General features: G+C 52.7%; 1 protein-coding gene across 1 annotated transcript in view; it reads right to left on the bottom strand.

Moving 5' to 3' along the window:
- WNT7A (Wnt family member 7A) overlaps positions 1-25502 on the bottom strand; it is a 63282-nt gene that overhangs the window by 24094 nt on the left and 13686 nt on the right. Inside the window, exon 3 of the mRNA XM_045863769.3 lies at positions 14640-14911. Coding sequence (XP_045719725.1) covers positions 14640-14911 — 272 coding nt within the window. The remainder of the gene's footprint in view (positions 1-14639; positions 14912-25502) is intronic.

Raw genomic sequence — 25502 nt, forward strand, 5'->3', positions numbered from 1 at the left:
CCATCATGAACACATGCAGTTATTCACCATTTCCCTCTGTTACTACAGTGTAAGAACCTCAAGAGCAGACATTGTGTGTCTCATTTATCTCTGATTTCCAGTGCCTAACTCTTAGTAGGTGTTAGTGAAGGTTTCCTGAAGGACTAGTTTTTCCTTTCCCCTTATTTACTTATTCTGCATTCCCGAGCAGCCCACTAGCTCCCTGATGGCAAGCACCATTTTTCAGTCATCTGGGGGTCTCTAAAACCTTACACTTGACACAAAGAAGACACGTTGTAAATATTTAACAAATGAGTGAATGAGTGAATGTGCAGAAGAGAGGAAGATAGCAAGAGTATAGACTCTGGAGCCAGACTGCCTGGATTCAGATCCTGGCTCTCTCTGTATTAGCTGTGTGACCTTGGGTGAGTCAATGAACTTGAACACAATGAACACTGTGCTTCGGTGTCCTCATTCATAAAAGGCAGATAATAATAATCCTTACCTCACTGGGTTCTTATGAGATTTTTATGAGTTAATAGATATGAGGAACTTAGAATAGTGTCTGGAGTAAGACAAAGGCTACAGAGGTGTTTAAAAATGAAATCTCCATTTAAAGTTGGCCCATAGGAACAAATATCAACAGCACAGAGTCTTGAGTTTAAAAGGTGGGAAAGAAGCGTCTGTCTGAGCTTGCACTGTTCCCACAGGAGGCCTGCTACAGCAAACACTTCAACTTTTTCCAGCCACACTGGGATCATTTTGCAAACTACCAATATTATGTCAGGTGGTCATAAGTGCTATGTAGAAAAAGAACACATGGAAAGGGACAGGAAGTGGTGAGGCAGATGGGCCCGCAGTTTCAAATAGGGTGGTCAGGAGAGGACTCATTAGGAAGGTAATATTTGAGCAAAGACTTGAGAAGGTGAAGGGGTGAATGTCTGGAGGGTGAGCATTCCAGGCAGGAGAAACAGCAAATGCAAAGGCCCTGAGGTAGGGATATACCCAGTGTATTTAGGGAACAGTGTAGGTGGAACAGAGTGAGTGAAGAGGAAGTAGAAGGAGATGAGGTCAGAGGGTCACAGCGGCCCAGGTCACAATGTCGGACATTGTGAAGACCTGATGTCTACTCTGAGTGAATTGGGAGCCACTATGAAGTTATGAGCAGAGGAAAGATGATTTCACTTATGCTTGAAAGGACTGCAGGGGGCCAAGGTGGGAGCAGGGAGACAAGTTAGGAGGCTATTGTACTACTTCAGGAAAGAGATGATGGTAGCTTGGACCAAAGGATCACGGACACAGGTTGTTACAAGGGGGAAGATTCTGGATAGATGTTGTAGGTAGAACCAACATGTTGGATGTGAGCTGTGAAAGAAAGAGTCAAGGACAAATCCAAGCTTTTTGGCTTGGGCAACTGGAAGGATGGAGCCGCCATTTCCTAAGCTGGGATGAAGGAAGCAGGAGCCCGTTTATGGGAGCAAGGTGAGCAGGGAGGTTTGGGACAAGTGGGGTTTCCCGCAGACATCCCGGAATGGGGAGCAGTAAGTAGCTGGATGTGTGAGGCTGGAGTTGGGGTGGGAAGTCTGGGCAAGAGACGGTACTGGACAACGCCACAGATCCTGGAATGTGGCAAGTCCTTGTGTGCCTGTGTCATGGGGCCAGAAAGGACAGGGGCAGGACCCTCTCTGGAGGTGGCTGCTCAGACATGACTAACAGACCCAGATGGACCTCCCCTGTCACAGAGAGCTCAGGACCAGGGTGGCATTGCAATGGCTTGGTCCCCTGGCAACCCTTTCTGTTCAGTAAAGTGACAAATCCCAGTGACCTCCCAGACATGTCCTCCCCAGTCCTTCTAGCATGCTGCTTGTCTGGTATGTGGGAAAAATGGAACTTGAGAGCTAGAAAGATCCTTAGGAATAGAATATAGGAATTAAAACCTTACTGTAGCTTTAAAATGACTACTATTGCTACTAATAATAACGATATTCATAATAGTAGCTACTGTTTTCCCAGCACTCATCATGCAGGAGAGCATGGAACTCAGCACTCTGTGGGCATGATAGCCTTCAGTCTGCACAATGGCTCTGGGAAGTACCAGTCATTGCCTTTCTCCTGGTGAGAAAACTGAGGCTCAGAGGCAGAGGACTGCCCAAGGTCACACCACAAACAAGTTGCAAAGTTGGGATTTTATTGCAGCTCTTTCCACAGCCTATCTCCCAGAGCGGAACAAAGCCCAAGATCCCTTCATGAGTCAAGGGCACAGTGTGACTAGGAGTCCCCTGCCTGGCCTCCCTGCCCAGGACCCTCAAAGCCCAGGAGAGAACAACTCCCCACAGAATCACCCTCCCAGCAGACTGAGTGGCATCCAGCCAGACCCTCAGTTGCCTCATCTGCAAAATGGGCACAATTTCACCCCTCCCTTGGAGGCAAGGTCTGAGCCTTGACCATCGAAGTGTTAAAGAAAGGTTTTGCAAATGTTATTGTTAGGGGCACCTGGGAAAGCATCTGCCTTTGGCTCAGGTAATGATCTCAGGGTCCTGGGATCGAGCCCCGAGTCGGGCTCCCTGCTCAGCAGGGAGTCTGCTGTTCCTTCTCCCTCTGTCTCCCTACCCCGGCTCATGCTGTCTCTCTCTCTCAAATAAATAAATAAAATCTTTTAATAACAAAACAAAACAAAAACCCCCAAATGTTGTTAGAATTATTATCTCACAATACAACCAATCCTTCCAGGTTTACCCCCCTGCCAAAATATATATATGTGCATGCATATATTATATATATATCACCACACATATATAGATATAATATATATATGCACGATGTACACTTTTGTGGGCTGAGGAGAGGCTTCAAAGAGCACAGGCTACAAAGGCAGATGGCTGGGAGGAAATCTGACTCAGATGCTTTCCACCTGAGCAACCTCAGTGTACCACGTAACCGTTCTGTGCCTCAGTTTTCCTCATCTGTAAAATGGGAGTGATCACATAGGCCCTACCCTGCGAGGTCATTTGTGGAGAGCACTTGGAATGGGCCAGCACATGTTGTGTCCGGCCTTGTGAGAGGTGCACAGAGCAGCTGAGTGCTGCTTTCCCACTGCCTGCACCCTCCTGGCCCAGGGCCTGCCCACCCCCATGGCCTGGGGAGGTCCTGAGATGAGGTCACTCATTCCGCTACCGCTGGGACTGCCCAGGAGCCTGAGACGCTGCCCAGGTCGCTGCCTGGACCTCAGCTGTCCATCTGTGGAATGGAGTTCACAAGGATTTCCACCCCCCACCCCATTCCCGGGGGGTTGTTGGGCCAGTGTAACGGATAGACTGAGTGCTGGGACACAGTGAGCCCTCACTACTGTGAGCAGTGTTTATTATCTGCATCTCAAAGACACACTGCAAGGCCCAGATTTAAAGAAGACCCTCTGTCAGGCAAGGAGCCCCTTTTCAGGACACACGAGCATATGGATTTTTCCTCAAAGGACATGCAAGTGTTCAGAATTAGGGAAAATGACCCGTGTGCTCCCCCACATCCCTGGGCCCCTCCCAACTCTTCCCTCCTTCCCTCCAGGACCATTCCTGCCCCGCCCCTCCCCTCCCTGTCTTCCCCCAACCACTCGGCTCCCCCTCCTCTCATCCCAGCCGATTTGATAACACCCAGGAGTCCCAGTCCCCCTCCTGAGGACAAAGGCAGCAATTGTCCCCGGTGGGCGCCTTTTGACTCGGTCTCACCACGGTGAAATCGAGCCCCCGCGACTTCACCTCACTTGGGAGGCCCCGCAGGGCCCCCTCCTCACCTCAGGTCGGTTTCAAATGAGCCCCCTGGCCGAAGGGCCAGCAGCCACACTGGGAAAGCCTTCCAAGAGAAATCAGACGACCACTGTGCGAGACCCCTTGGGCTGGCGAGGGGCCAGGAGGTGAAAGGATTTGCTGCCACCACTACTGCCAAGCCCTTCCCCAGGCCCCCAACACCACCAGTGTCCGCGCCCACTGCCACCCTACGCTGGCGGCTGCTGTCCAAAAGGCCCCCCTGCAATGATGAAACCGTCGGTACGGCCTCACAGACACACGTGGCTCCCGGCCTGTGATGTGCGGACTGCGGAGCTGAAGGTCTCTTACTTGTTTGCAATTAGTTTGAATGTAACTAGTCACACAGGGCCGTGGCAACTGTATCAGACGGACCTTACAAGCACTCCATGTCACTGAGAGCACCTACTGTATGCCAGGCCCCACACTGGGCTCTGGGAGATGCCAAGGCGACTCTCACAACTGTCTGGACGGACGAGGAGAATTTGGCAGGGGGAGAGGATGTGGCCCTCAGGCTGCCCTCACAAGCTGAGCAAGCCCAGAAACCCCGTTAAAACAGAAGGTGCCCCAGGTCCCTGCACAGGTGTGGGCATTCCTGGGCATGGCCGAGTCTGGGCATCTCCTCATGCAGTGGCATCCTGAGCGCCCCCCATGACAGCCCAGACCCCCTCCGCACTGGGGGGGGGCAATGTGCAGAATTCTCTTCACACAGCCAACTCCCATCTGGCCTGAAGTGTCCTCTCCCAGGCAGAGGACGGTAGCCCAGGACTGGCCCAGGGCCATGGTGCCAGAGTGGGAGAGGATTCACAGTGCCTGAGGGGGCTGAGGACTGCAGAGTCTCCAAGTTCCCCAAAACAGGGGATCTGAGAATCTTAGAATCACAGTGTGTCAGAACTGGGAGTGAGAATAAATGCATCCAAGCCCAAGAACCTCTGAGGCTGGTAAGACAGTTCAATGGTTCGGAACCGAGTCTGGAGCCACATGGCTTGGGTTCAGATCTGAGGGTGGCACCCGCCAGCTGTGTGGCCCTGGGCAAGTTTCTTAACCTCTCTGTTTCTCAGTTTTTCCATTTGTAAAATGGAGACAACAACAGAGAATCCTAACCTCATAAAACTGTTGTGGGATTAAATGAGTACATGCATTTCAAAAGCTAATATTAGAATCATGTCTTTATTCTCCCCGCAAACACACACCTGCCCACCAGCCGATCTCACTTTCTGGTAGCCAGTTCTTTCTCACCAGAGCTGAAACTTATATCTTCCCATATTCTTCCATTTCATGAGTCCTGGTCCTGTATGCTACCCTACCACCATACCCCTAGCCCATCCTTTGTGACGGGGGAGGGGGCGGTCAGTGACAGCTCCGTGAGGCTGCCCACTCCAGGCTGAGCCTGAGCTCTTCCCAGGCCAGGGTGTCCAGCCACCTCCTCTGGGCCTACCTGTGTCTATTCCCAGGTCAGGGCTGGGAGGTGGTCTTTGCAGCTCACCCAGAGCAAAGGGGGCTGCTGAGCACCAGGCTCCACGGAGCTGGGGACCCAGAGATGTTTGTCTTCCATGTGCTCTTTCCCTGCTCCCCATCCCTGTGGCCTCCTTATCTCACCACCTCCCTTCCCCAGCACCATCCACAGCTATCACCAACGCATCAGTGACTAGACCTGGCTGGGCCCTGCCCTTGCTGTGTCATCAGAGAAAACTGGAAAAACCTCAGGCCTCAGGGACATCCTCCACCCAAGCCTGGGCTGGTTTTCCTCTGACCCCTCCTCAGCAGCTTCCACTCCAGACCTGTCCAGGCTCCTTCCTCTGGGCCCACACACCCCAGCCTGGTCATCCCAGGGAGTTGTCCCCGATGGACCTCCCGGCCCCCACATCAGCACCTCAGCTAGCCCATCTCCCACCTGGGCCAGCCATGGGGACCAGGAGTGAGGCAGAGCTGGGAGTCAGGTCCCAGGTAACATTCTACACCTCCATTCTCCTGGCGTGTGTGTGGTCTTGGCAAGGGCTCGCTACATCTGGTGTCAGTCTCTCTCCTATTAAATGGGCCCAAGGAAGGGATAGTCTCAGTTCTAAAATGATTCTAGAATTCTCCTCCACTGTCCTGAGGCCACTGTCCTCCAGGGAGCGGTAGGGGCTGGGTAGGATTGCCAGGTTGTCAGGTTGAGCACATCGATACGCCAACAAAATGAGCCTTGACCTCAAACACACACCTTAAACAAAAGTTAACCCAAAATGGATCAGAGAACCTTGAGGACACTTTGCTCAGTGAAATAAGTCAGTCGCAAAAGGACAAATACTGCACGATTCCACGCATGCGGTCAAATGCATAGAGACAGAAAGTAAGATGGCGGTTGTAGGGGAGGAGGAATGGGGAGTTAGTGTTTAACTGGGACAGAGTTTCAGTTTGGGGAGATGAGAAAGTTCTGGAGACGGGTGGTGGTGATGGTTGTGCAACAAGGTAAATGCACTTATACCACCAAGCTGTACATCTCAGAATGATTATGATGGTAAGTGTTATGTATATTTTACTGCAATTAAAAATAAATAAATTTTATGGGGTGCCTGGGTGGCTCAGTCAGTTGAGCAGCCGACTCTTGGTTTCGGCTCAGGTCATGATCTCAGGGTCCTGAGATCGAGCCACGTGTCAGGCTCCGCGTTCAGTGCAGAGCCTGCTTCTCTCCCTCTCCCTCTGCCCCTTCCCCTGCTTGGGTTCTCTCAAGTAAATCAATCAATCAATCAATCAATCAATCAATCTTTAAAAACAAACAAACAAATAAATAATAAATAATTTTTTAAATAAGAAATTGAAAAAAGAAATCAGCCTTTGTTGATTTAAAAATAACTAGTTAATTAAAAAATGAATCACAGACTTCAATGTAAAATGGAAAACTACAAAAGCTTTTAGAAAAAAACATTGGGGAAAATCTTTGGGGCCAGGAGTCAGCAAGTTCTTGGCCACTACCAAAAGCAGTATCCACAAAAGGGAAAATTGATCAATTGAGCCTGATCAAACTTTAAAACACACTGCTCTGGAAAAGACCCTGTGATGAGGACGAATAGACAAGCTATACGCTGAGGAAAAAAGATTTGCAAACCAGGTGTCTGACAAAAGACTAGCATCTAGAATATAAAGAAATCTCAAAACCCAACAGTAGAAACATAAACAATGCAATTAGAAAATAGGCAGAAGCCATGGACAGCCATCCCACCAAAGGGGATCTACAAATGGCAAATAAGCTCACAGAAAGCTTTTCCACATCATCCATTGTTAGGGAAATGCTCATGAAGACTGCAGTGGGATATTGCACACACCTACCAGGATGGCAAAAGCAAAAATAAGTCACAACACCCAGTGCTGGTGAGGATGCGAGGAAACGGGATCCCTCGTACATTGCTGGTGGGAGTGCACTTTCTTATAAAGCTCAGAATATGACTACCCTACATCCCAGCAGTTTCACTCTGGGGCATTTATCTCAGAGGAATGGAACTTTGTGTTCACCCCAAAACCTATACACAAATGTTCAACACAGTTTTGCTTGAAACAGACCCACACCGGAAGCCACCCAGACATCTTTCAATAGGTGAATGGTTATAAAAAGACTGTGGCACAGGAACACCATGGAATCAGTAATAGAAAGTAATGGACTATGGATAAACACAACACCTTGGATAGAACTGGAGGGAATAATGCTGAACAAAAAAAGCCAATTCCAATAGGTTAGATACCATAGGATTCCATTTATACGACATTCTTGAAATGATAAAATTGTAGGAACAGAGAACAGATGAGCGGTTGCCAGGAATGAAGACAGGGTTACGGGAAGAAGGGAAGTAGATATAGCTCAAAAGGTGTAGCATGGGAATCCCTGCGGCAAAAATGTTATATGTCCTGACTGTACCAATATCAATATCCTGGCTGTGATATTGTACTATAGTTTTACAAGCTGTTGGAGAAAGCGGGGCAAAGGTACACAGGACCCTTTTGTGTTCTGACCACTGCATGGGTACTTATAATATGTTGACATATAAAATTTAATTTAAAAATACAAGAAACCCAGAAAGATTCGGATTTGAGTTAAACAACAAATAGTTTTTTAGTGTAAGTATGTCCCACATAATATTTGGGACATACTCATACTAAAAAACAATTTGTCATCTCAAATTCAAATTTAAGTGGGAGTCCTGTATTTTATTTGGCAATCTTACTCCTGGGAAATTCCCCAAGATAGGAGCAGATACTTGTCATTTCATTCATTTCCTCAACAAACACTTCTTGAGCACTTACTATATGCCAGGCACTGTTCTAGGCACGGGAACACATCTGTGAACTTACATCACCCCTACCCGGTGGTGCTGACATTGTAGTGGAAGAAGACAGGCAATAAACACATAATGAGCTGTGTAAATAAGATCATTTCACATGGCGGTGTTACATAGAAAATAAAGCAGGGTAGTGTACAAAGAGAACTGAGGTGGATGTAGGGGAGGAAAGTCAGGGAGAGGGGCTCCCTGAGAAGGCAACATCTGAGCAGAGACCTGAAGGAAAAGAAGGAGCTAGTTATGCAAAGATTGAGGGAAAAACATTCCAGACAGAGGAAAGAACATGTGCAAAGGCCCTGAGTCAGGAACAAGACTGGCAAACTCCAGGAGTGTGTAGCTTCAGACAAAGTTGGTGTCCACTGGTCCTAAGAACCCTGTGTCTTCCCCTTCCCCACATGGCAGATCTGGAAGACCTTGGAAGAAACTGAAGCCCGCCCAAGGTTGCCACTGGCCCATGTCCCTCAATTTGGGCTAGAAGCCTTTCCATCAGAGAAGGTGAGAACCCACATCTGCGCCTGGATCTGGGGCAGAAATGGAGGGCACAGAGGCCTGAGGGGAACTCCTCACAGCCTTGCCTCATCAGCTGGCTTCAGACCAGGCAGGGCTTGGCTCCTTTGGCCCTCAACGTGCCACCACGGACCTCTATATCTGGTCAAATATGCAAGTGGCCTTTGGGACGGTGGAGAGGAGCATAGCTGAGTAAACCTTATCTGGGCCCCGCCCCAGCTGCCAGGGGCCAAGTCCCCGGTGTCCCCTGATTCACAGGCCCACCTACAGCTAGGGCATGGTGGGAATCCAGCTCCCAGGAGCACCCAGACCAGACAGGGCAGGGCAGGAAGGGACAAGACCAACCCCCCTCCCTCCCGTGAGCAAGAGGCTGGGCAGGGACTGGAAGGTGACTTCTCACTCCGCTGGAATTCCATCCCCCTGAGCTCACCTCCCTTGGAGCAAGCAGCACATTCCAGCAGGGCCAGCCCCGTCCCAGCTGGGCCCCCATCCCCAGGGCTGCCTCTCTGGGGCTCAGTCACCACACCCCCAGGAAGGGATTGCTGGGGGCCCCTCCCTCCCTCAAGGCCCCCAGAGCTACGGCACACTTCCTTTTGCACAGCAAGACCTCCGACAGCCTGCCCTGCCAGGTGCAGTATCTTTGTGGAGGCTCTGAGTGGCGGGGCCCCTAGCCACCTGGCTGGGGTTCCAGAGCTGGGACCTGGCAGAGGCTGGGCTTCTCTGCACCCTCGTTGGGGGCATGCTACCCATGCAGGGGAATGCATCTAGAAAGGCCCACCCCTGGCTCTCCTTCCACCCCCATGACTGCTCTTTTGCTCCCCTCCTGCCCAGTGCTCATTTCCCCAGGGCTGTGCCCAGCTTTCCTGCTTTCCCACTTGAATCCTCCCTCTGGACAAGCCTACCAAGCCTGGGCTTCTGTTACTGCCTCCTGCTGGTGGCTGCCGGGAAGTGGCTCCAGCCAAGACCTTTCTCCAATTAAGATCCAAGAGTCCAGGATGTCCCTGAGGGCCCCCACTTGCAGCCCACAGGGTCTCCCAGTCCCAAAAGCACCCTAATCATTTCCCCCGAGACTGGTCTCCCCCTGCCCCAGGTCCTGACCCCAGTGAGAAGTGGCACCCCCCATCCATCCCAAGCACAACTCAAGATGGGTCTTGTCTATTCTGCTTCCTAAATGGCTGTCCCTCCGCACTCCCCTGAGGCCCCCACTAGGTTTGGGCTGCTGCCCTGCCCCTTCACTCTGTTCTCCACTCCGCCCCCAGAGAGGGCCAGAACCCTGCCCACACACTCCCCGATCAAAGCCCCTTCAGGAACGTCCTACAGAAGGGGAACGTCTTACTCCTTGAACTGGCATTCAAGGCCCTGCATTTGGTCCCAGCTCCCTGTACAGCCTCATCACCTATTACCCCTCTCTCCCGGACACACAGAGCACCACACCAGCCACCCGCACTGCCTGAACTACCCTCCTCCTTCCCACCTGCCTTGTGAGTAGGACTCTTACTTATCCTTCAAAGCCCTGCTAAGGAGTCCCTCCTTCCTAGAGGTCTCCAGACTAGTTCATCTCCCCAAAAGCCTGGAAAGAGATCATGCAAAACCACATATTCCGCCATCCAAAGATTTCAGCCCAGCGCTTCCAACACCTCTCTCCCTCCCAACCAAAGATCCTATGATTCCAAACTCCCCGTGTGAGGATGTGAACCAACATTCTACAATCCCCACCTGAACGGTCTGGGATTTCAATCCATAAATATTATGGCCCTAAAATGCCAGTAGGCAGAGACTGTAATTGTAAAATCACCTCCCCAAAAGAGCTGTCGGCACCCCCACCTCTTTCTTCTCACCTGACCACTCTAAATCGACCTTGCGGACCACACAACTGCATGAGACGGTGTGGGGAGGGAAAGCCCTGCTGGCCTGCAGCGGTGCCCCCACCTCCCCAGGCCCAAGCCCCACATCTGCAGGTGAGCGCCTGGCTCTGCCTAGGCTCACGCCCAAGCTGGAGACCTGTAAGGGCAGGGTGCCCCACGGCTTTTATTCTCCCTCATCTGCCAGGTGAGGCGGTGGGCTGCTCTGGGTCTCCCCTCATGGGCCTGCCACCACCTCTGCCCCTTAGGACATGTACCCCTTCCCCGACTTCCTCCTCCTTTCCTCTCTCACCATTGCCAACAAGCCCAGAGCCTGCGGTCGGGTTGAGTCTTGTCTTCTCACAGCAAGAGCGAGGGAGCAGCGATAAACACATCTGTGATCCTTTCCAAGATGCTCAGCCAGGAGCGGCTGTGGGCTGGCCCCCTCTCTCCTGTCAGCTCCCCACCTCTGCTGTGCGTGGGGCCCATGGAAGCCTATTGTGGGGGAGGCCCTGCGGTGAGACCCCTTGCCTTTGAATTATAAATAGCACATTGCAGGACCCTGTGGGCATCTCCCCCTCAGGCCTTCACGTGGCCCTGACCAGCACCGGGGATCAGGTGGCCAAATGGAGGCCTCAAATAGGGATGGGACCCAGAGCTGATATATACTGAGCCTTACTAACCCCAGGCTAAGTGGCTGTCCTTGCTTCTGACTGCTTGGATATGCGCCTGGACCCTCAGGGTGCCCTGTAGCAGGGTGTGAGTCTGGTCAGCACAGGGTGAGGTGGGAAGCTGACTTCCTACTGTGCTCTGCTTGAGTAGGGTGGCCACTGCCCTGGGTGGCCTCCGTTTGCACCCCACAAAGGGGCCGGACTGGTGGTTGCTCCGGTCTTTCCCTGTGTACACTGGGAAGTCCCGAATTCCACCTCTGGGCTCTGGAAAATATACAGTGCCTGGGTGAATGGCCATCCCAGGAAGGCAGCCTCACGGGTCCTCCCAAACCAGAGTGGGGTTGGTAGGTGTGGTGGGCATCCCTTCAGCTGCGTTTCCCTGAACGAGGAGAGTCGTTCCTGCTCAGAATCATCAAGATGGACCCAGCCTGCTCTCTTCCCAGACCCTGTTCCTGACCCTATCCAAGGCCTCACTCGGCCTCCCCGGAGTCAGTTTCTATGACTTCTGCACCTCCTCTGCTCCAGAACCATCAGTGGCTCCCCAGTGACCATCCGGTACTCAACTATTCGCTCCGTGTGTATATAGAATGCCTCTGTATGCCAGGCTCTGGTGTGTAGCCATGCATGAGACACACAGGGTCTCTGTCCTCATCAAGCTTATGGTCTAGAGAGAGGAGGAAGCCCCAGAACAAGGCAACATCTGAGATAGGCTAGGAAGGAATTGAAAGGGAAGTTTCTCTGGGAAGAGGATATCTGAGCTGAAACTTGAACAGTAAGAAGAAGGCAGCCACAGGAAAATCTGAGGGCAGAACGCAAGGCCCTCACTCTTTAGCCTGGCAAGTGACCTTGCAGGCTCCTCAGCTGCTGTTACCCCCTCTGGGACCCACAGACCAGCCGCTCTGGGCCCCTCGACTCACCCTAAGTCTCCACCTCTGGGCCTTTGGCCACTGCGGCCCCACACCAGACCTGGGTTATCTTTACCTCTCTTCTCTGTCTAGCCAAACCTCACTCATTTGGGAGGCCCACCTCTTCCAGGAAGCCCACTGAGGTTGGTTTTATGACCCCTGACAACTCCCAGCATCTGCATCACCCGAGAGCTGCCTGGAACAGCAACCACGGCCGTATACCTGCTGCAGTGGTGTGGCTTCTAAACCCTTCTCCTGTGTGATATACACAGAGCCTTTCTTACCCCAGATGAAGAATTCTCTCCTTTAGTTCTCCCAGGGGCCCAGCCAGGCAGGCACAGGCCAGGAGAGGGAAGCCACTTGCCTTCCTTCCGTCCGCCTCCAGGGAGTGAGAGCTGCTAGGGCAGGAGGGAGCCTGAGAGCTGTGACCTCAGCCCCAAGGAGTGATCTGACCACAGAAACAGGAAGGAATGAACAGCTGAGAACCCTGGGGGCGGGGGGGGGGTGCTGGCCCCAGGCAGGAGCGCCCCGCCACGGGACTGAATAAGCAGGGCCTTACACTTTACCCCAGGACACCATCCTGGGGCAGGCCAGGTGAGCAGCTCTGCCCGTGTGACTCACCGAGGCTGCCTGGGCAGCTCTGACACACGGGATGTGGCAGGAGGCTGGAGAGGAGGAGGAGGAGGAGGAGGAGGAGGGTGGGGGGCCTGGAGGCAGCAGGAAGGGCCGGCTGGCCTGTCTCATTCCTCTGCACCCCAGGGGGGGCTTGCTCCCCTGCAGGTGTGTGGGCTACCCCCAACACCACTTGCCAGACAGACTCCCTCGAACATGACACACGTTTGCACAACTTGTCATCACTCCCAACCTGTGCCAAGTATGAACTATGTGCCAGGCCCTGGGGTAAGTGCTCTCCACCCCAGCCCTGAGGACACTCCTGACAGCTCTGCTTCTTTCCCGTGAAGGAAGGAGTGACAGAGCCAGAATGTGAACCCAGGCGGCCCGCGCTCCGACCACCAGGCTGCAGCCGCACGCGGCGAAGCAAAGAAGGCCAGCCGGGGAGCCACACGCGCTGGGTTCGAATTCTGACTTTGCTTCTTAGCTGTGGGAACTGCTGTGTGTTGCTTCACGGCTCTGTCCTCCACGTCCTCACCAGTGAAACAGGGACAATGACAAGACCATTGACAGGGACGCCTTGAGAACTAAGTGAGCTGATACATCCAGAGCCAGAAGATGGCCGTTCTACGGACGTGCTCTCACGGAACAAGATCCGTGCCACATCATCATCTGTCCCCGGAATGAGCAGCTCGAGGCCCACACTCTGCAGGAGCTGGAGGTGGCTGAGCCTCTGGTGGTCTTTCTTTTCATCTTTTCTGTAGTTTTTAAGCGTTTGGCAGTGACTACCAGTTCTCAATGCCAACACTTAAAACTGAAGAGATTACACGTAAACTCTGAGTCTGGCCACGGCGAGCTGGCGTTCCTGCACGCCACAGCAGGAGTCTCATAAGTGGGGCCCGGGATCCTTGCTTCACCATAGCCCTGTGCGTGGTCTCCCTTGCTCTTGTCACTCCTGCTCCTGCCCGCGGCCCCTGTGGCCTCCGGTGGTGCTCACATGTGTCCTGTCCCTGCAGTGGTCCGTCCCCCACCCAGGTGGCATGGAGCCCCCCTCCCTGTCTGCCCTGGCTCACAGGCGCTTTGCCATGGAGCTCCAACCAGTCCCCAGAGACTTTCCTCTCCCAGAACCCCAGGGGCCTGCAGGCTCCAGGGTGGGCTCCTAGTACCTTGACCTTCATAGGCACTTCCGGAACCCATTCCCAAGCTCAGGCCTCTGTCCCGGGACACTGCCCACACCAAGCAGCACTAACCTGGGTGCCCCGAGACATCTGGTCAAGCTGCCTGTACTTGAATACCGCCTGGGATGGGGTGCTCACTTTCTTGATAACTCCATCTGTTTCTCAGTGGCTATAGCTTGTCCTCACACTGGCAGGACCTGCCTCTCTGTGACCTCAATCGCCACGGGCCCTCACTCTGTACTCTGGGCCTGCAGACCCTTGTGCTCCCTTGCCTTGAGACAGCCAGCTCCTCATGGGACAGTGTCCAGCCTCCTTTCTATTCCAGCCACCTCCACTAGAAATATCCCAAAACATCCCTGACTTTCTTCTAAGCTGAGCCCAGAATCCAGGAAAATCTGAGGAGGCAACAAAGATGCAACAGTCACCTCCCTTATTTTAAGCTCCAGATCTTGATTAAGATGACCAAGGACATTTCAGCGGCCTTGGCAGCTGTTCCACAGGGATGATTCCTACTGAACTCACCTCAACCCGTCCCCATGGTCAGAGTTTTGTATGGCTGATTTTGTGGACTCAAGGATAAGACTTCATATCCATCCCTCCCTCTTTCCATCTTGCTGAGTTACATCCAATTGATTTTAACCGAGATTCAGTTATTCAATGTCTCCAGTAACCGACATGCTTCATGCCATACGCGGATCCTGACCAGCAGCAAATGCACAACAGAGTCAAGCAGAATGAGGCTGTGGCTCGCCACCAGATACCCAACACCAGCCATTAGGGAAAAGCTGTTTTCCAGCACATCTGTAAGAGCTGCCCGGCTCCCCTCCCTGGCTGCCTACCTTTCGGCCTGCCTCGTTATTGTGTAAGTTCATGAGAGTCCGGGCATTCTGCTTGATCTCCCGGGCATCCACAAAGACCTTGGCGAAGCCGATGCCGTAGCGGATGTCGGCAGAGCAGCCACCCCACTTCCAGCCCTCGTCCCGGTGGTACTGGCCTTGCTTCTCCTTGTCGCAGCCACAGTCACTCAGGTTGCCTTGGGTGCAGGCGGCTGTGATGGCGTGGGCCACGCCGGCAGCGATGATAGCGTACGTGAAGGCAGCCTCCCGGCTCCCTGTGAGGACGAGAGTGGGAAGACGGGGGTCAGGTCCAGGGCACCCCAGGAGAAGGCCAGGCCTGACTACGAAGGGGGAGCTGGGCTCACTGAGCACCATTCCCGACCCCCCCGGAGAGCTCCATCATGGGCTGATGACACTGCCCGACACGCCCCTGCAGACACACACCCACCTAATCCCGTCACCGAATCCAGTCGTCCGGCCTCTGGAAGGTCGGATGAGGGCACCCCTCTGTCGATTCCCACCCATGCCCCACCACACTTGACGTGGCCGTGTAAACTGAGTGCACGCACACGCTCACAGCATCTGGCGACACAGCGCAAAGCAGCATTTCTTAAACACCTACGGTGTGCACAGGCTCTGGGGCCAGGGGCCTGGACTTAAATCCCAGGAACATCCATCCCTGGCTCTGTGACTTTCAGCCAGCCATGACCCCTCCCTGTGCCTCAGTCTCTTTAGCTGTAAAATGGGGACAGAGCGATCATACTTTGCTCAGAGCAATGACAGAGAGCATTAAGAGTTTGTGTGTATCAAGCTGTCAGCTCCGTGCCTGGCTCATGGCACCTGCCTGACACAGCAGGTCGTATGCTCACGGCCCCTATTATTATTGTTGTGAGTCACCTGCTGTTTATAGGTCCAGCCCCTCCTCTTCTCCATGGCCCACTCAATAGACCGTGAGCCTCTCCAGAGAAGGCTGGGACCTGGCCCCCACTCACGTCTGTGTCCTCAGGCATCAGTCTGATACAGAAGGCAAGGGCTGGGGAAGGGGAGAGGGACTGCCCAGTCAGGGTGGAAAGGGGCAGGAAGGAACCTGGACAGGAAGGTTCAATGGGGGGAGGGGGTTAGGGGAGCACTGAGGCTGTGCTTTCCCACAGGTCTTCCCAGGTGTTTGGAGATGGTCCTGCCGGGAGGCTGGGAGCTGCCAATAAGGATTTACAAAGGCTCTGCAGGATGGTGCCAGGGCTTTAAATGGGAGTGGGAGGGTCCTGAGTAGCTGGGCACAGTGGCGCTGCTACCCTGCCTCTTAGCCTCTCTGAGCCTCAGTCTCTCCATCCGCAAAATGGGTTCGAGAGCAGTGTCTGCTATACAGGAGGAAGATGAACCCAGGCATGGGAAGCCCCAAGTGAGCCCTCAGCAAGTTCGCTCTCACAGTGGGGTAGGGTGGAGGTTCAGGGAGGGCTCCCTGGAGGAAGAGGCCCCACATGCCCGAGAGCAGGCAGATGAGGCAGGGCTGACCATTCAGGAAGGGGCAGGGAAAAGGGTTCCAGGGTGTTGTGATGCAGATGACCTCATCAGTGGGTGAGGAGTGGGTGGGGCAGCCTCCAAGCTGCTTCAGGCCTCAGGTCACGCTGACCCACACTCAGGTAGATGATTTCCCCATCTACCCCTCATCCACCTCCAGGCCTCCCTCACCCAGGTGGCTAAGACACAAACAATCTGCCCCCCCTCCCAACCACCGCTCTCCCTCTCTGCAGACGTGCAGGCCTCTCCACCTGTCAGATGGCTTTACTATACCAGGCCCTTTGCTTTGACACTCCGTGCCAGCCCATCCCTGGCACCCCTGTTCACATAGGGCTTCCAGTCCCAACTCCACCATTTCCTGCCCGTGGCTTAGGCAAGTTCCTCCTCCTCTCTGAGCCTCAGTCTCCCTGTTTGGGAAATGCAGATGATACCAGTGTCTACCTGATAGGAGCTGCCGAGAAGTTACAGGAGTGTGTGTGACATGCTTAGCCCAGTACCCAGCTCAACAAACATCCCTACCCTGGGCACTCTCTCTTTTTAACTGCATCTCAACCTCTGGGGCGTGGAGAAGGGCATGATTTGCGCACCTACCAGGTTCCTGACTCTGCACACATTATCGATCGTATTGGTATTAGGAACCAGATGTGTGTCACACGTGCCCTGCAGAGGGCTGGGCACAAAGCAGCCTTGATAGGAGGCAGCCACAGGGTGGACACATGCACAGACTCCACCTCCGGGCAGGCTGGATATGTGACAACGCAATGAAGAAATGCTACATAAGATCTTCCAGTGCATGGCTGGGCTCATGGGAAGGCAAGGGAACCCATAAGGGCCACGTGTTGGAGACAGAACTGATCACCAGCAGGGCAAGAAGGAACGGAAGGTGGTCATCTCGTGTTGCTGGGCTCTGCAGAAAAGGGAGCTGACGAATTAAGGCCTCAAGGACCCGTGATTGGGCCTTGAATCCCACTGAGGCAAGACATTGGAAAGGAGCTAGGACTTGATGGTTAGACTCCCAGAAAGAGGGTAGATTGGGAAAATCACCACTCCCCCCCACACACACACCCAGCAAAGCTAGACAACAAGCAAGCAGGTCTGATATGGCCAGAACAGAAGGTGGGAGGGTGAGGGGTGAGGAAACCAGAATCTTCTGGGAACTGGGAGCCTTGTCCCTGCCTTTGCGATTTGGCTCTGACTTGTCCCTCTGCATGCTCAGGGGCTCCCAAGTCAAGGGGGAAGACTGGCCCCAGGCTGGTGATTCCCTAAGACCCCTGGAGAAGCAAAGACAAAGCCCCCAGATACCAGCTCACAGCACAGACAATCAAACACACAAGAAAGTAATATACTGGAGACAGCCAACAGTGAGATTAGACCCTCGGTGACATCAAAGAAAAGAATCATCAGATAGAGGGTATACAGAGAACAGGATGAGGGGCCCAGGGTCATCCCTGTCCTACCACTTTCCAGCTGTGTGACCTCAGGTGAGTCACCTAAATCGTCTGTGCTCCAGTTCCTCCGCTATAAAATAGGGATGGCAACCATCCACTCTATTAGGGGAGCTGGGAGGATTAGAAAAACTAACAGGGAAAGCATTTAGTACAGGGCCTGGTATGAAGAAGAGGCCCAAATAAATATTAGATTTATTACAATTTCTATTGATGACGGTAGTATTGGTTCTTTATAGAGGTTGGGAAGGTAAAGAGTAGGAAGCTACATTGATCTTCATTTATGGTTGAAGGAACCGAGGCCAAGAGAAAGGTCCGGCTTGTCCAGGCCACCCAACCAGTAGGCAGCAGAGCCGAGCTGCAGACTCGGCCTCTAGACACCCCATACAGATCAAGAACGATTCCCGGGATTAAATGACTTGAGATGCAGCGGGCACCACTGGCAGGTTCCGAAGCTGAAAGGTGACTGTGTCCCCTTTATCAGACCAAGAATGGAGTATGCAAATTGAGGAGGGGGCGGGCAGCCAGGCCTGTCATCTGAGCCCTGCCCTTCTTCCAGACTCCTCCCGGGGGTGGGGCCAGAGGCAGGGTGAGGAGGGGCAGGACCAGCACACTTTGCAATAACACCCTCCCGTGGGTGTTGGTGCCCTGGTCTCTCCAAGCCCCCTGAGCAGCGCACAGGATGCAGATGATGCACGCGGTGAGGGGCAGACAGCTAACTAAACATGGCTTCTGTTCCCAGGCACACCCCCTTCGGTTGGGGAAGGGCAGCTGTACCCCGACACATGTAACTCCCCTGAGTTCAAGCTGGACCCCCCACACCAGAGTGAAGTCCCACCATGGGCTATGCATGCCTTCCGCTCCCTGCCAAGCTGGCCCTCACGTCAGCACCCACTGCCCCAGAGAAGCAAAGCCTGTGGCTTCAGAGCTCCCAGGAACCCAGGTACTGGCTGCTCAAGTCCAATGCCTCTGGATGCTAAAGGGTCACTGTGAACCCCTGCCATTGACCTTGACATTGGGCTTGCCCACCAACATTAGACTGGCCCTACCCAGTCCCACCTCCCTTTCTCCCCCACCACCCACCTGACCACTGAGGAAACTGGCCTGGGCATCAGGCTGGCTGCATAGCTCACTTCAGGTCTGTTAACCTCTTAAAGCCTCTGCTGCTTCCTCTGTGAAATGGGCACAATGACAGCATCTATGCATCATGGGCTACGCAAGTAGACTGAATCACTGAACGAGGGGAAGGTGCGAAGCACAGAGCCCAGCACGCAGTAAGGGTTCAGGAAATGCCAACCATCGTGGTTGTTTTTGTTATTATTACTTCCGAGTCCCATTTTGCCTCATGGTGCTCCATGATGCCCTGGAGGACAAGACAGCCTCCCACAGAGGTAAGTGCAAGGGGCTGATCCAGCCCAGTCTGTCTGTCTGCTCAGCCACGCTTCAGGGTCACAAGAGGACAGGGACCAATGTCTGTCTTGCTTACTTTTTTTACAGCTCCCACCACAAGGTGTGAGGGATGAATGAATGAGCAGGCCTGCATTCCAGCTGCAACCCTGCCGGAAGCTGGATGACCTTGGGCAAGTCACTTAACCTCTCTGCCCCTCCATGTCCATGTCTGTTAGTATCACCTGCTCTGTAGGAAGAAATATATACCACCTAGCACTTAGCTGGTGCTTAAATAACGCTAGTGAGTGTTACAGTGATTATAATTGAGGAACTTACAGGCACACCATCGAGAGGTACAGAAACTCTCTCCACCCCTTGATCTAGTTTTCTCCATAGCCCTCCTGCCATTTTAGATTTATCTGTTGGTCGTCTGTTCCTCACACACCTACCACTCCGGCTGGAATATCATTTCCTTGAAGGCAAGCACTCTGTCATGTTCCCCACTGGGTCCCTGGAGCCCGACACATAGTAGGTACTTGGTAAATTCTGTTGCATGAATGGATGGATGGATGGATGGATGGATAAATGGATGAATCAATGAAGGCTCCAAAGAGTGGCCAAGAACCACATGACCTTTATTTAGGGCTTATTTGCCAGGCTCCCTGCAAGGCACTTCGGAAAAATATGTTCACCTATTCCTTAGGAAAACCACCCCAGGTGAGGTTCAGAGAGGGTCTGACAGGCAGAGGGGAGCAGTGGTGAACTCGGTCCTTTCAGCCTACTTCCCCCTGGGTATCCGCAGAGTTAGCCAGAGGCTGAGGGGTGGGGGTTGTGGGGGGTTTGAGGTGGGGGGAGAAGGATGCTGAGCACCTACTATGGGCCAGACCCACACTTGGCTATCTGTGGTATCTCCCAAGAGCCCCATTGGTAGGCACCATTCTCCACAGTATGACAGATGAGGAGACCAAGACTCTGAGAGGTAGACATGATTCACTGAGGCCACCCACCTCCAAACTGGCCAGAACTGGGACTCCAGGCCCAAGTGTCCTTTCTCAGTCCCACCCACCTCCCTTCCTGGCTCCTCGCGGCATCTGAAAGCCCACGGGTAACAGAGATTCCTTTGGCTTAAGGCATGGATGCTTATCAAAATGCCTTTATTTCTGTCAAGAGATGCCATTCACTTATCAGTTAAAACATATCAACAAATAATTTATAAGACCATTGAAATCAGATGGCTTGCTAAGCCAAGAATAGGTTTTGATGGCAGGAAGAAGGTAGAAAAGGACCCCCAAATCTTTTTTTTTTTTAATTAAAAAAAAATTATTCGAGAGAGAGAGAGCACTAGAGAGAGAGAACAAGAACGAGTGGGGGGCAGAGGAAGAGGGAGAAGCAGACTCCCCAGTGAGCAGGGAGTCCGAAGTGGAGCTCAATCCCAGGATCCCAGGAACATGACCTGAGCAGAAGGCAGACACTTAACTGAATGAGCCACCCAGGTGCCCCAAGGGTCCCCAAATCTTAAAACCTCAGACTCTCAGGTTTAGAGGCTATGTTACAATCCATCCATTCGTGCCTTCTGCGCCCATCCCAGATGAGTAACAACTCCTTATTTTGAGGCTCAGAAAAGGGACTTGCCCAGGCAGAACCAGGATGCAAACTTGGAAGTCACCTGCTGTCTCCAGCCACTCTGGGGGACTGCTCTAGACCCTGACCATGCTCGGGACTCCCAGCACAGCCCCTGTCTCAGTTGCCTGAGGAAGCCCCTCCAGTTGGGTAATTTCCCGAATGCCACCTTGCTTGTCTCTTATGAGACATCTGCAAGAGTGTGTCTAGGATGTCTGTTTTATTGCTGCAGAGACCATGCCCAATGGCACAGTTCATAATAAGCAAAGTCATAAAATGCTTACTATTTTCGAGGTTCTTCCCTAAGCACTCAATATATAGATCAACTCAATCCTGGCAACTGCCCTATGAAGTGTGGACCATTACCATCTCCATTTTACATATGGGGAAACTAAGGCCAGAGAGGTGATGCAAACTGCTAGGATTTAAACCCAAATTGCTCCGCTCCAGAGTCTAACCCACTCTCCTTCCCCAAGGTCATGATGCCCATTCAGGCCTACTGACTCCAGCCCAGGCTCTTTCTTGGGTCTCCACAGGAAGCCAGTGAGCAGCCCACACTGGGCTTGGCCATTGCTGACCATGTGCCCTCCAAGAACAGACCTACCCCCTCTCTGCCTGGACCGCCCATCTGTCCCTCCTACCCATGAGCAGAGGAAGAACCTCCATCAAACCTCCTTGACCAGGCCATGTGCCCTGTCTTCACTCCACAGATATTTCTTGAGCACCTACTAGGGGCCAGGCACTGTACTGGGGGCTGGGCCACCGAGAGGAGAGATTCAGACATGACCTTGCCTTTGTAGGGGGACAGACAGCAAGATCACATCACTCAGTGGCAGCTGAGGACTCTGAAAAACATCGAACAGGGCAGTGCTGGGAGCAGGGGGCACCTGGGGTGGTGACTTTAGAGCTCAGAGAGCAGCCATGCAGCTCTCTCTGTGGGGAGAGAGGGTTCCAGGCCCAGGGGTGGCCCATGTGATGACCCCGCCGTGGTCTAGCCAGTGGCAGAAGCAGGTGAGTCAGGGGCACAGGGGAGCTGAAGCTGGCTCCACCATCCTGCCCTGCACAGAGGCCTCACATGTCCCCAGAATCAGAGAATAGACCCCCAGAGCCACAGACATAAAGCCTATGGGTTCCTCTTGGAATGATAGGTTCATGGAGACCAGGAGACTTGCCCAAGGTCATCAGTGACTCAGTGAGACCAGCGGGACTAGAACTAGGCTCTCCTGGCTCCCAGCATGGGGTCCCCACTCTCACCTCCACCCCATCCTCCTTAATTCTCAGTGCAGGTAAATTTTCCTTCCAGAAGCCCAGGTGGCTGGCTTCAGCTCAGAACTTGGAAAAGATGGAACTTGTCTGTCCCTCCTCTCTACTCCTCATTCAGCTGGGTGACCCTGAGCAAGGACTCTGCTTCCCTGAGCCTCAGCTTGCCCATCTGTGAAATGGGAACCACGAGGAGGACACTGCCAAGTTGCTGTGAGGAGTCAGTGCAACCTCTGGGTAAAGAGCCCAGACCCCGAGAAGGTGCTCAGTAAAGAACCGTGTTATCACCAAGGAGAAAATGGGGAGCCTGGCTAATGCCCTCCACACAGCCCAGCTCCATAACGATTCCAGCGGGTACAGAGGAAATAAACTGATGAGCAAGCCTGCCCGAAAGATTCCATTCCACCGCCCTGTGCAATCGCTGTAAATGGCTTGCACCGGAATATTATCTGGGTGTATTTACGGTATCTTACTGGAAACCACAAAGTGCATTGTATTTTTTTTTTTCTTTTGCTATTTAAAGCCAGTGGGTCAGAGAGTGAGCAATCTGCAGTGACACGAGCTGAAATATATGATGATTTGGAAAATATACAGATGGAAAAAGGTTGCTTTTGCCAGTCCCGTGGCATGGCGGCTCACAGCCCTTCTAGGCTCAGAATGCCACAGCTGGCTATCTCCACCCAGAGGAAACAGAGAGCCTCTCGAGGAACAATCGGAAGAATTGGGGGTATAGGGAGTACCTGTCTGGGCTCAGGCTGGTTAAGGTAATAGGCCCATGGTTCTCCCCTGTCTCGGTTCCAACCACGGGTCTCTCTTCCAACTGGGCAAAGCCACACACACCACTGACCATCCACAAAGGGTCAGCATCCGTCCCTCCTGCTTCCATGCCTTTGTGTGTGCTGTTCCCTCAGCCTGGACGTGCCCTTCTTCCTACCTGCCTGCTGACGGGCAATGTAGCCCAGTGGTCAGAAGCAGGGCTCTGAAGGCCCTGGGTTTGAATCCTGGCCCCACTGGCCAGTGGCAGGACCTCGGGTGAGTTAATTGACCTCCCTAGACCTTAGTTTCTTCCTTTGCAAACTGGGAATACGATGACCTTCTAAGGTTGTTTGGTTGGTGGAAAAACCAAAGCACACGACAGACTCGGTCCACACCAGGTAAGGGATCAATAAACCGTAGCTCTTCCGAGATGCATGCTTGGTTAACCCTATCCTTCAGGGCGCAGCTCCAGTGTCCCCTCTCTGAGGGACCTTCTTGATGTCCCTTCCCTCTGCTTGTGGCCCGGTGCCTTCACTTTCCTTACTTCGTGCTGAACTGAATTCTGTCTCTTCCCACTAGGTTGTGGGGAGCTGGATTGTTTCTCTGCGAAGCCTCCACAATTGACGAATGAATGACAGTGCATGTAAAAGCGTGTGAGTGTGTGTCTGTCTGTCCACCATATGAAAGCTGGAAAGAGAACAAAAGACTCATCTCAAAGAATAGCGTCAGGAGAGCTAAAACCCAGGATGAACGGAGGCTTGCAGAAAAAATGCAAACGAGACAAAAAGTCCTTTGTTGGCTGCGTCCTAACCAAGTCTCAGGAAAGAATAGGTCTTTCGCTAGGGCAAGATGGTGTATTGTTAAGAAAGGGCAGAGAGAAAGTGGGGCTGGCCCGCCCCTTGCTTCGGTCTCTCTCACTCCCTGGAAAGCCTTCGAATCCATCCCTCCAAGCAGTCATTAGCTCACCACACATGCGCTCCAGTCTCTTCCACTGCCTGAAACAGGTAAAAAGACGGAGCCATTTGTGTGAGGCGCGGATTCCCAGAGGAGGGATCCAAGGCCCAGCAGGTCACCCCAGGGAGAGAGGGGGAGCTGCTCAAGCGACCAAGCTCTCAAGAAGTGGTGACAAATGCCACTGGAGCGGAAGTCCAGCAATGCTTCCAAGTCAGCCGGTTTGCAGACATAGGAGGGTGGTACTCCCCTCCCTGGGCCCGAATCCTAGGTCATCTGTGCCCATCCCTGGAAAAATTCCGGCGGGGGAGTACCAAACAGGAGGTCGTGAGTATCTGGAAAAGAATGCAGCCATCCCCAGGAGCACACGGTGGGAAATCACCATTTCTTTGTTGACAATGATGCTGGGGACATTGCAAATTTCTATATGTGCTAAGAATGTGATTATCTTCCCACATCCTGTCTCTCCCCTGACACAGGGGAAAGAAATTCTTCCGACAGCTCCCCTCCCAGGCAAAGCCCTGCCGGACTGATACATGTCCACCTCTCTCTGCAGCCCCTTTCTGCACTCCCTACCCCACATCCTAGAGCCCAGGGAGCCTGGGCCACTCCGGATACCCTGGCTCTGGGCTGGGTCACACCTGCAAGCCTCTCTTTGTGGCTTCTCCCCTGCCACAGCCTTCCCTCCCTCGGTTGTGGACCAGCCCACCTACAGCCTGCCTGCTCCTCTGCCCACTGCCGTCTCCTCTCCTATCAGATGCCAGAGCACATTTCAGCCCCGGCCTCACTGCCTGTCCCCACCAAACTGTGAGCACCCTGAGGGCAGAACCTGTGGCTGATTCATCAGTCTACCACCCAGAAGATTCTAGGAAATATCTGCAGGACAGATAAATGAATGAATGGGTGGACACACGGTGGGGTAGGGGGCGCTTGTGGTCTGTGATCCCATGAGCATTTAAATTATATGAATTCAACCAAAAGCCCCTAGAGGAAAATAAGTGAAAATACTGTATGCGTGGGAATGTAAATTTGTGTAGCCACTATGGAAGAGAGTATGGAGCTTCCTCAAAAAGTTAAAAATAGAATGACCATATGATCCAGCAATCCCACTTCTGGATACATACCCAAAGAAAACGAAATCATTCTCTTGGAAAGAGACCTGCACTCTTGTGTTCACTGCAGCATTATTTACAAAAGCCAAGATGTGAAAACAACTTAAGTGTACATCAATGGATACATTGTACATTAAGTGTATATTAATGGATAAAGAAAATGTGATAGATAATGGGATATTATCCAGCCATAAAAAAGAAGGAACTCTTGCCATTTGTGACAACACAGATGGACTTTGAAGACACTTGCTCAGTGAACTAAGTCAGACAGAGAAAGACTGTGTATGATCTCACTTATATGTGGAATCAAAAAACAAAAGAACTATAACATGTATACTTATAATTTAGACGCATACTCTTCCTTCTATACTGTGCATTACTACCTATACATTATATATTCATATGAATGTTTTACGGTAGAAAACCAGGTATTCTGAATTTTGTGGCTGATTTAAGGGACTTTCAAGGGTAATGCTGACTCGAATATGTTTCACTGTGCATGCCAATGTCAGAACTAGGACGTGTCTCTGCTGGAAAGATGGAGGATGTGGTGAGTGAATACACCTAGGTCAATTCCTGGTTCGTTCCAAACCCACGTTAGGAGCATGGTCAATCTGTGAGAGTCTCCAGAGTGGTGGTGTGTTTTGGTGTGGGGGCCTCTGAAGAGCGGCTCCACCAGACGGTCACTGAGTCCAAGGTCAGAAATGAATGGACCCTCCAGGGGAAGCCTAGTCAAGCTGCTCTCCTGTCTATAAGACTTTTCAGAGCCTTTAATATGCGGGTGGGCATTCTGGCTGATCTTGAGCAGGGAGCAT

This window comes from Mirounga angustirostris, unplaced genomic scaffold, assembly GCF_029215605.1.
Source record: "Mirounga angustirostris isolate CCGP_5_RB_7025 unplaced genomic scaffold, mMirAng1.0.hap1 SCAF_1, whole genome shotgun sequence".
Classification (NCBI taxonomy): Eukaryota; Metazoa; Chordata; class Mammalia; order Carnivora; family Phocidae; genus Mirounga; species Mirounga angustirostris.